This window comes from Glossina fuscipes, unplaced genomic scaffold (genome assembly GCF_014805625.2).
Source record: "Glossina fuscipes isolate IAEA_lab_2018 unplaced genomic scaffold, Yale_Gfus_2 1, whole genome shotgun sequence".
Taxonomy (NCBI): domain Eukaryota; kingdom Metazoa; phylum Arthropoda; class Insecta; order Diptera; family Glossinidae; genus Glossina; species Glossina fuscipes.
Window position 1 is genome coordinate 6,226,743 of NW_023998415.1, and position 12,201 is coordinate 6,238,943.

At 31.0% G+C, this 12,201-nt stretch overlaps 1 protein-coding gene across 5 annotated transcripts in view; it reads right to left on the reverse strand.

The window, feature by feature from the left end:
* LOC119645018 (protein disabled) overlaps positions 1 to 11,841 on the reverse strand; it is a 30,212-nt gene extending 18,371 nt beyond the window's left edge. The window contains exons 1-2 of one of the 5 annotated variants that reach the window (XM_038044789.1): positions 11,800 to 11,841; positions 11,443 to 11,551 (exon numbers count right to left, since the gene is read on the reverse strand). In XM_038044789.1, the coding sequence (XP_037900717.1) occupies positions 11,443 to 11,479 (37 nt within the window). In that variant the 5' untranslated portion in view covers positions 11,480 to 11,551; positions 11,800 to 11,841. Of the gene's footprint in view, positions 1 to 5,074; positions 5,161 to 11,442; positions 11,552 to 11,696; positions 11,763 to 11,799 lie in introns of those variants that run through there. The other 4 variants (XM_038044790.1, XM_038044788.1, XM_038044786.1 and 1 more) reach the window with 4 other exon arrangements.
* Between the last annotated feature and the right edge of the window lie 360 nt (positions 11,842 to 12,201).

The window sequence follows — 12,201 nt, forward strand, 5'->3', positions numbered from 1 at the left end:
GAGCCCTTTGAAGCCACTACCACGAACATAATTTAAATTTTAAATTTTTGCCATCCATTTTCTTTCTTTCAAATTTTTTCGTATAAATCTAGAAACAAGATGATATTAAGGATTGCTAATTAATTACAAATATTATATTATTGACCATTATGTGAACTTACCATATATAATTAAAATACTTTTCTATTTCCTAAAATTTACTATTTTTTGTTCTTTTATCTTTTGGTTTACTAAAACGCTCTTTCGCTATATTAATTTTGCGCTTCCTAATCGGCGTCTATGTACACGAACGCTCTAGCCAGATGATATTGCTTTAGCAACGCAAGCAAGCTATGTGTTCAACTGATTTGGTGTTTTGCGCAACGGACAACACAAAACGCAATCATCGTGTGCAGCGCATAAGTTGTTTATAATTTGCATTTGCATTTTGTGAAACTCAGTCAGAAGAGAATTTTCTGGCTCTCGCAGACCGTTATTCGCTATACTTATATACAATAAGAGTACATAATATAAAAAGCTCCACAGATGGGAATGCTATGTACATTCATCACCCGGAGTTTACGCTACATTCATTTCTTCAAACACGGGAACGAGCTACAAAAACTCTACAAAGTGTGTATATGTTTTCGATCACTATCATAATGTGCCCGTCCATGTAATGCCTATATTAAATATCCGTCGTCCAAGTCTACAGTACAACATAAACTGAGAACACTTCTGTATAAAAAAGCAAAAATATTTGAAGGGTATGAAGATAAATTCGAATTTAACTAGTAAAGACACCTACCATTTCTGTTAACATAACTCTGTTAACGACTTAACAGAGCTCATGTTAAATAATTACAATTGCGATATAACTGGATTTGAAAGCCTACGCCGTCTATATTAAAAAAAGGAAAATATTTTTGTGGATATTTTTATCTCCACACCCTTCAAATATTTGCCATCCGCATGAGTAGCCGGGTAAACAAAAAATTGCGGCTTACTCAGGTCAATGGTCCTAAGTGCGGTAGAGTTTTCAATACGGACGAGCATATGATCCGGCAGCCTTTAAAATCATACTTTGTAAATTTATTATCAATATATAGAGATAATAAATAGATAAATAAAACAATTCGGCGAGGACCGAATCTCGTATATCAACCACTAAGCTCTTCGCATTCTACTCTCTAAGGTCTTTTATTTGATACCCATATCGCTGGTATTATTAAGAAAAAATTAATCTACCAGGTCGCGGTGACTACCATCTATATTTTGGAATTAATCCATTTTAATGTACCTTCATTTGAGGGCTGTTCAAAATAGTTTTAACCATTGTGTCGGGTTTAGCTTATCATAAATAAGCATAAAATCTCAAAAAAGTGAAAAAAAAAAATATAATAAAATTTAATCACTGCCGATCACGGCCGATTTTTTTTTTTTAATTTTTGCGCGTAAACGGTAGAGTGTTTCGTAAAGTAAATGTGGAAAATTTCGGCGTATAATTTCTGAGTAAAAACCCAAAAATGTTTGTTAAGAAAGAGGAGCTGCGTTCAATTTATACCCCACAGCGGGCTTCTGCTCTGACCTATTTACACCATTTTTAGTACCAAGCTGTGCGCAAAAACTCCTAATTTTTCTACCAAATTTGAAATCGATACCTTCATTTTTGCGACCAGGAGAGTGCCAACAATACATACACCACATACGCAGACGGACAGACATGGCTAGATCAGTCCAAAATTTCACGCTGATCAAGAAGATATATACTTTATAGGATCTCTGAAGCTTCGTTTTGGGTGTACTTTCATCCTTCCGCAGTGGGTATAGATATATTGTTGCCGATCAATGCGATGAAAGTTTCAATGTATATTCTATGGGTGATCTTAGTGTACCTATATAAAAGTGAAAAAATTTGCCACGCCCTTATATGATGAGTATAAAAGATAGGACCATGGCCGAATATAATTTTTTTACTTATATCAAATACATATTCGTTTAAGAGATGTTTGACAGCTGCTCAAGACACAAGTTTTTAAATCAACAGGCTTCCATGATACAAGCATGTTCATTCAAAAAGATTAAGTGCAGACTAATCATTATATAATTAGATGTGCAGCTTTTTCGATTCATGGAATTAAAATTAAAGAAAGGTTTAGTTCGCCAACCTTTAAGAAAATGTCGCGAAATATTACATATTCAGAAGACGAAGTAAATGCCACATCTCGGGTTACAATGGATTCGATCTAGTGAATGCGAAATCCGATTACAGCAAAACGTATAGTTTCTTTGCCTTCCTGAGCAACTTAGAGCGTACCTCAAGCAAATATATTTCGCTATTACATAAGTAAAAACCCGCGACACCAACGCAGCGCAGCTATTTTTAATTAAAAAGTTCTCTGGGCAATTTTCTCCTTTAATCGAATCAAAAGCGTTATGTAAAAATTCGTTCATTTATTCATCTTCTTTTTAAGATGTGTGTAGTAGTGGGCTCATGCTTCGTTCGTTGCTATATATTATATCTTTAGTTGTTCGCAACACGCCCAAAAAAAAATGACATATGCAAGGAATGTTAAGAATGTAGTCACATAACAAAACGAATTAAAATAAAGTTTAATAGAATTAAAGATTGAAAGAACATTCTTCTACGCTTACACTTGAGATTTAACGTCTCTGTTTAACATTTCTAAGCTCAAAGGAAATAAATTATGATTACTTAAAAGGGAATGTTCAACAATCTGTTTAAATCCTATTAAGGATTACATTGAATTTATTATCTTGGGTTTTAGCTTTCCATGCATCTTCGTTAAGTTTACCCGTTCATCGCTATTTGCCGCCCGGACCAACATTTCTTTATTTGCCTCTCTGGACTAGAACGTTGAATATTGAAAAGTGGGAAATATTTGTGCTGGGACAATGATACCATGGATCGGGCTAAGAATTGGATTGGTTTGCCGTAATTGTTTCATATACAAAGCAAAGTCGAATCGATAGCTAGAACTAACACATATGCATATGTATGCAAATGAAAGCATTATAGCATTATAGTTGGACTGGACCGACGATTAACTACCACTACACCACACTGTCGAACATGATTTTTATTTTTGCCATAGAATAGAAAAGCTACACCCCTCTTTTCTATATAAGCGTACCCTTATGGAACTGTATATTAAAAATTAGACGTCTTTGCAACTAAAGGCTTACTTTCCGTAAAAATGTATGTGCCCATGAGGTTCTTAAATATTGGTGCGTATTCAAAATTTAGCATAGTAAGTGTGGTCGAAAAAATGAACCGGCCCAAACCATTTTCATTTTCGATAGCATTCGTCCTTGGGTCGAAACACGTCCATGTACAAAATTTCAGCGAAATATATTTAATAAATTGCGAGCTGAAGCATGAACACAAATATACATTGACAGACATCAGACGCACATACATTCTTAGAACGATCGGCATAATAAAAGGCGGGTCTAGTTTAAGCGCTTCTGCGCGTTACATACGTCCATACAACCTAATATACCCTGTGCCCCTCAAGACAGGTGCAGAGTATAATTATATAGATGTACTGCATAGAATGTGTAATGAATATATGATATGTTTGTGGTGGACTTATACATCAAAATACATCTGATCGAATCAAATCAATAATATTTGCATAAACTTAAATGTTAGATCCGCCTGTATGTGCATCATATGTCATTTACCCAAATGTCAAAGTCATATTGCTTGTACGCGATTACATATGGTTGAGCATGGAGCTTGCATTGCTAGCATTACTGCGATGATACGTTGGTGATATTACCAATTATTGTTACAATTATATACATATATATATATATATATACATATTGTAACATAGGAAAAAAGATTCAAATTGTTTACAGGTCAAAAGAAAAGACAGCTTACAAAGAAATTTTTGTCCTTTGTCAATATTTATGTAAGTAAAAACTGAACACAGCAGCGCAATGCAAGCTGTATGTTCTATTTGCTTAGTGTATTGCATTACTACAACAATACGCGATGCGAATGCATTTATTCTGTTTAGCGTTTATTTGCCATTTACGAGTTATTTGTATTTATCCCTTCTCTTTGCTATGCATATGGAATTAAGGGTGTATCACTTTTTACGTCTCGCTATATCGTTAAATAAATAAATTCTCGACTGCATGGCCGTATTGTTCTATGAGTTAAGTTATATAAATTCAAATTATTCGACTGAGCTATGTTGATTCAGAGGGAATGATAATGAAAAAGCAGCGCAGCTTTATCTAAGCAAAATTCATCAATCACATACAATAATAATGTTTATATATGTATGTATTTATGGTAATTGAAACTATTGGATATCGATGTTGAAAAATTAAACGTATAGGAAGCAAATTGAAGTTTGAAAGCTTTTATAAAAGGATTAAATTGGCAAATGTTATAATGTTTAACGCAAGCAGGGATCGAACCATATGCAAATTGTTTTTTTCAGCTGTACAAAACTTGCAACAAAATATGTTGCTGTAGAGGCTTTTTTTTCATCATAATTTTGCTCAAATTGTTTGTTGTTTATAATAAAACACTTCCGACACACGCTTCATGTAGTTTTATAGGTAGTAGAACAACAACAAAATGTTAAACGGGATTTTACACAAGGCCAAGTATAGCAGGAAACTCGGTGAAGTTAGATAAGAAACACACCAAAATAATGTTAATATAATTATTTATATTAAAAAAATGAAAAATATTTGTTAAGCAACTTTGTATAGATCAAATTCTCATTGCAATCTTTTTCCAGCTATACTTTTTAGCATCTATAGGCATGTATGTATGTACGCATATATAAAAGAATGTGAAGGTATTTATAAGATGTATATGTATTTGAATAAATTCGCCTTTTAACAAATTTGAGGCAATTGCATCTAATTTTTTTGTAATCTTTGAATAATTTTCCTTCACGTTGTATACTACGCTCTATTGTATAGTTAAAATATGTGTATGCGTGAAAAGACTGCTCAAAAGTAATTAAATCGTATATATTCTATATTGTAAATGGATATATATATATCCATATATATATTTAGAGAAGGAAATAACACTACACACCTGTCTTTGCCTCTCTATATAAATTTAACTGATTTTTCTCTAATTTGTTTTTTTTTTTTTTAATTAATACACTTATATGTTCATTTGTGTATTTATTATAATGTTTTTTTTTTTTATTTATGGGTTTATTATCGACGGGTTTAATTTAATTAATTCAAATACTAAATAGACTTTTTATTCACTAATATATTCCGCAAATTTTTATTAATTTCTTTCTATATAACACTTGTTTCGTTTAATTTGAATAATTCATTTATTTGCATTTGCGTTTTTCATTGTATTAGATAATTTTCAACAACGAGCAGCAAAAAAAAAAAACTTAAAAAGCAACCAAACAAACTCTCTATTAATCGAATTTACTTTGAATCAAGTAAGGGATGCCAGACTGTACATTATGCGTATTAAATAAAAAGATGACAGATTAGTCCAATTTTCTGTTTTCCTTTATAACAAGAAACACCGAAAACGACAATATTATTGAATTAGTCATTTCTATACAAACTACATCGATTTCACTTATATTAAGTTGCTCGATATATAAACAAAACTGACAATTTAGAAACAACAACAGCATATTTCACATGTGCCATTCGATGAGGATCGAATCATTTTCATATAAATTTTTATCATAAGAGTGTCCCACTTATCTGCCTGTAGATCATTTTAATATCGTAGAGGTTGATGGCTGAATGCAACAAAGGTTTAAAGGCGAGCGGATAAACGGATTTTGTAACACAGATGATCTTTTTTAACCCTTGCAATATCTGACTGATAAACAGAAGTTCAGTCTTTAATAAAACACGAGCGAGTAAATAATTTTTCTGTTAGAGCTTTCTCTCCCTCTCCCTCTCTCTTGACACTCCTGCGAGTCAAAAGGGCAATGCAAAATAAATTCTGCAAAACAATTAATTGGTTAATTGATTAAGATAACGAATATTATTGATTCATATTAAATTTTTATTCTTTTATATATCTTATTAAACAAAGGGAAAGAAGTCCAAAGCTTTGTATTGATAATTCGTTTTGACATAATTGAAATAAAAAGATTTTGAATATATGACACAAAAATTATATTCAAGATTTATCTCATGCTGCACAATTATCAATAGTTAATGAACGCGCGTTTTTTTTTTTAAAGCTATTAAAAGAATTCAAAACATAATGGGCATAGAGAATTAATAGAAACATATATAAGAAAAAGTTTTCGCAATTATGCTACAGCCTGGAATTGATGGATGGCAATCGTTACCGTGCCATTGCCTATTTTCCGCAAGTCTGCTTGTCAGGTCCATTGTATAGAAAATTTTTGCTTCCTTTTAAATTTATGTTAAATATATTAAAAGTAATTAATATGTTCACAAAGAAATTTTCAGACATTTCGAGGCTTGGATTTTGGTATAATTTATTGACAATTTTCACTAACTTCAGCATATAGTTTTTATGTAAAAAAACACGGATGTTACAAAAGCAAGAAATAAGGACGACTAATTTCGAAGTAACAACGCAAATCTTAAATTTTATTTTTACATTGTATTATTTTAATTCTAATCGCTTATGAGAATCATGTAAAAAATTAAAATGTTATTGTTTTGATTTCAAATTATATAAAATAAAAAAATAAATAAATAAAAAAATAAGGATGGTGAGCAGCAAATAAAATATTAAATGACTATCTGAGGACTGTCTGAGTTCCCTAAAAAATGGATTATTAAATTAAAAATTTTAAATAAACTAACAAACAAGTCTTAACAAATATCCTACAATCCATACCCTCCACTTCAATAGATAGTCCGTTAATTAGTTATTAGCCGAACTGAAACAAAGTTTGTTATATAAAAATAAAAAATTCTTAAGAAAAAAATACATTTTTGTTGCAAGTTCTGCTTAAGCTATAGTTCGGTTCATGGCTCGTAAAGTTGTTATCAAATGCAATGCCACATACGTACAGTTCCTCAACATATTTTGTCCTCGATTCGGCTCTTCCTGTTCAAGCTATGGGATTACTTCTGACTATGAAACGGTGAGGCACAACATCGCATAATAATACACATTTTGTGACAGAAGTTAATTTGGATATCACAACTACAACCATTTTTGTTTTTGTGTTAAATGTTATTTCAAAGGGAAGTAAAAACAATTTTTGGGAAATATGGAATAGAAAATAATCCGAAACTTTAAGTTGAAAGTTCAAGTAAGCCTCAAAGGCTCAAAGGCATGATAAGATAAGAGTTAAATCTTTTTTACATAATACGGTTTGAAATTTTGATTTATACCTTACATTATATTTCGCATTCGCTCACGATTTCGCTTGTTTACATTTATTTTGATTTACATATTTTTACCTCTCAAACGATATAATAAGATTTCAAGTCTTACCAATTTTAATCGATTACTATTGATACGAATACTTGGAAGGTTATTTTTCAAAACGAAATAAAACCCTTCCAATTTTTTTACAACCCTTTTAAACCTTTACAATTACCGATAATTGTTTACATTTTAAAACTTTTTTTTCGCGTGTGGTGAAAAGTAAACAAAAAAAAAAAAAAAATGCGAGACTGCAAGAAAAGGCCTTTGCTCGCCCCGCTCATACACTTTTGAAGCCACCAATAATAAACACATAATATTGTCGTGTTCGCTTGATTTGCCATATCGTTTGACAAGTAATAATAAGGAAATCAAATGAACAACGTGGGCCTTGCTTGACAATAAAATATAAAACAAATGTGTTATATAAAACAAAATTTTTTTTTTTTTTTAGTATGTTGAATGGAGATGGACTAAGCCAATAGATTTGTGGCTTATATGGCCATAAAACAAAATTTAAAATCATAAAATATGAACAACGTTTCAAAATAGTAGAATAAACACCACGATGTGTATAATTCGTTGTTCGAGTGGTAAGCAGAATGAGAAGCTACGTTGCCATATTATTTTATAAGAAAAACTACAAACACCATATGCTTTGGGGAGTAAAACTGAAGAAGTCAACATAAATCTTAATAATAATAAATAAATGTGGAACAATAATAAGATAGGTAATGTGAAAGCAAATTAACTTCTTGGTTGATTAATAAAATAAAGAATGAAGGAAAATGGCTTAAAAAGAAGTAGCATGGTGGTGGCGATGCTAATGCAACTAATGCAACACTACTACAATAACAACAAAAAACAAATATATATTTAAAATTGGAAACAAAATGTCTCTATTGCTATCAGTTAATTTCTTATAAATCAATATATTGTATATATTTCCTAGTTTAAATCGGTTAGGCTTTATTTCTCCTTGTGGGTTTTTTTTCTTTTTGTTTTATTTACGGGTGTACATGCAAAAATCCCGACGAAGCCCCGTGCCAATTCCCACAAAGTCTCATAAAATGTCGTCAAAGTTAAGGTCCCATCCCGAAAATAGTGTCATTGTGTTTAAGCGAATTGAAATTAAATTTGACAAATTATCTTTTTACACTGCAATAAATATCGTCTCCTTTTTTCTCTTTTTTCTTGTGACATATCGTTGCACATCTTTGCCTTTGTTTGCTTGCGTAAAATCTGCACCTGCTGAACTGCCAAAATCCGGCAAAAAGTCTTATAAACAAAGTCGAATCATTTTTGATAGGCCCAAAATCTCAAAATATCTCAAAACTTGAACACAAAAAGATAGCGCAGGCAGACGGACGGACGGACGAGCTTAAATCAAGTCAAAATGTGATTCTGAATTTATATTGATATATGTGCTAAACTATTGCCTAAAATAAGATATTACAATTTATGATTGATCCGCTGCAAATCATTTTCAATAGCTTTCGTCGTTGCATCAAAACGCGCCAGTATACCGAATTTCATCAAAATATCCCAAAAATTGAATACAAGAAAACACGGCAAACAGGCGGACGGACAGGCTTAAGTCGAGTCAAACATTAATTCTGAATTGATTGGTATAATAAAAGCAGGCCCTTTTTTGCATATATCCGCGACATATCTTGATATATCTTTGCGCCACCAGCTGCGGGAGTGCATAATAAACACTGATTTAATTGAGAATAAGAGAAATCTTATCGATGTGAGAAAAGAGCAATGTACTAAAAAATATGAATAAGAAATATATATGTTTAGGAGTAAAATATGCCAGCCTTTAAATTGTTTATTTATTTGCATCTGATTTTTATGATTTAAATGAGACGAATGAATGAATAATAGAAGCAAATAAATAAAAATATTTTATTTTCACAATTATTTGTGGATATATTCAATTCATTCACTACTAGTACATACTTTCTAGAAATATATTTCACAAAATACGCGCCGTAAAATAGTTCTCTTATTATTAATTTTTATTACATCTCTGTATGAAAATTTGTATATATTTGTACTACGGATTGTAGATATGATCTCGCGAAATAAGAGAAACGGCTTTTTATATATCGTTGCTCTTCTATAGTGTCGGAGTAGTAGTAGTAGTTTTTACCGGTTCATATATAACTGCTAGATATTGAAAGAGTTAGTAGACCTTAACTCTCCTCGATGCTCTCAAGATTCTATTCTGAGTAATTAAGTTCAAGTTCGCGTTCAAAAAAGATCCGCGATAAGTAGAATATGTGTAATAAAAATAAATTTAACTATGATTTTATAAATTTTCCGAAAGAAGTACACGCAACGCAATAACGCTGCATAAATATTCAATACTAAAAATGATTGTATTTTTAAATTCGAAAACATAATTAAAGTTGTAAGTAATGCTTGTAAATTAGGTGCGATTTGAAGCTTGCTCGCTCTATAACGAGAAGTTTTGGATGCGCTCTGCTATCTAACGTTAAAAATATTCACAAATTCAAAAAGTAGGTCACAGTGTCATGTCATATATCCCTTTAACAAAAAAGACTTGACACTCGCTTTAAGTGCTGCTTTTGAAATTAGAACATAATGGAGAGAGAGCAAGAAATGGATGAAATTTTCACAAAGAACAAAAGCTAAAGTTTCTTAAGAATTTTGCAAAACTTTGTTAAGTAACTAGAAAGTGACTTTCCATCTTCTATCATATCACATCGTTACGTCTATGATAATTTTGTTAGCATATCCAAAAAAAAAATCTGCGATTCTTAGGAGAGAGAGGCAAAGGTATGGAACTGTAAACTTTGCATTAAAATAAATGAATGAAATTCATTCAATTTAGGTCACTGGATCAAAATTTTATTCTTTTTTATAGTATTTAGTTTATTGTTATTCTAATAAAAACACATTAAGTAAGTATTAAGAAATATTTTGATTTTTTTAGGCAAATCATTAATTGCCGCGGACGAACATGGATTAAAAGGACATAGAAGTCTATTTGGAATTCTATATCATATCGTTGCGCCTCAGAAGTTTTTTGCAATTTATAACAAGATTTTGCACCAATTATAATCTTAACATTTTCCTGTCGGATCAGAGACCAGCAAGAGGTAAGGTGGCGAGCAAGTATCAACGAAGTCTAGCAAGACTTCGAAGACATATTACCCTACACTAACTTTTTTGCATAAATGAACGAGAAAAACGAACAACAAAAGAATCCGATCAATATCTGAACGATCCTTTCTGAACAAATGTTATATCGCGATTTATACACTATAATAATGATAGCTCGATTCATTGTGCTAGTGAGTTTTTGAAAATTGTGACAGTTACAAACGCAGTTCAGGAAAAGCTGTGATGACAAGAAGGGAAACCAATTTCAATAATCACAAGATACCTTAAGTTGAAATATATTTTCATCGGACATCTATCGTACTTTCGTTCTTACAAAATCATAGACATTTTTTCAAAGAGAGATCCGCCTGAGTGGCCGGAGTAGGCTAAGAATCTCCACTAATAATTCAAACGTCGTGGATTTAAATCTGCAGTAAGGTAGAATTTTCAATAGAGCCGACAGCTTCAGGGGCCAGTGCTTTAAGACTTTAGCCTTTGAATTCAGTTCTTTGGTTAAATTAATTATAATCTTAATAATAATCATAATAATAGTAATAACAGTAATATTTTACAGAGAAAGCTGTGGCGAAAAATTGCAATAAAAAGCTTTACGGGAAATGATCAATGCAAACTTATTGTTATGTTGTGAAATTTAATAAAGAATTTTACTAATTTTTAATAAAATAAAAGGTATGTTTGAAAATTTGGGAAAACATATGCGGTACTTGTGCAATCCATTACCTATCTTTACCGAAGTGCGAAATAATGCGCTGCTATCTAACTCTGTCCACAATAATAATAATAATAATAATAATAATCATAATAATCTTAACTTTGTAAAGTATGTTACAGTTATATCAATTTTTATTATAATTTATATCTAAAAATTTTTCCTAAATTTCTCCTAAATGTACATATTTACTTACATTTACAGGGGCTGGTTTTCTTTCTTAGGGTTTGCATATTTTTGAAAAAATGTTTGACATCCGTGCGCTGCAACGCTTAAAACGTTTCTCCTTTTTGTCAAATAAAAAGCTTTAATGTGTAAAAGAAGAAAAAAATATATATATACAAAAAAAAAAAAAATATAAGTAAATAAATAAAAAAAAGAAAGGAAAGGAATTGAGAATTAGTAAGTAATGCAAATATTGTTGAAATAAAATGTACACAAACGACCAACCTTGCCGTTCATAATTTGAAGTGATGCGGAATACGGCAAATGTTAGAAAATCTTTTTTTTTTTGTTTTAATGTTTTTTTTTTTTTTCATTTGATTAAACTTACATTTTGTTTAATTTCTAACGTTTTGTTTTGTTCTATGTTGAATGTATGTATAATTCTTCCCTCCAAAAAGAAAAAAAAAATATATAAATAAAAAAACACTATTTTTTTTTTTTTTTTTTTTAATTTGTACGGTCAATCTTTTGTGAAAGAATTATTTATACATAATAGGTATACAGTATTGGTGTGGGTGCAAGGCCTTAAGAGGTCACCGCGAGTACACACTGAAATATGATGATTTCTCTCGTTCGACAAGCGTGAGAAGTTTTTAATTCACCGGCTTTTACACGAGTGCCAAGCAGCCAATAGAGAATACAGCAACATTTATTGATTTTTCACTTGAATGAAAAATTACGTCTGCTCAGTAATAGCAGAGACTATAGTAAAAATTTTCTTGGACGTATT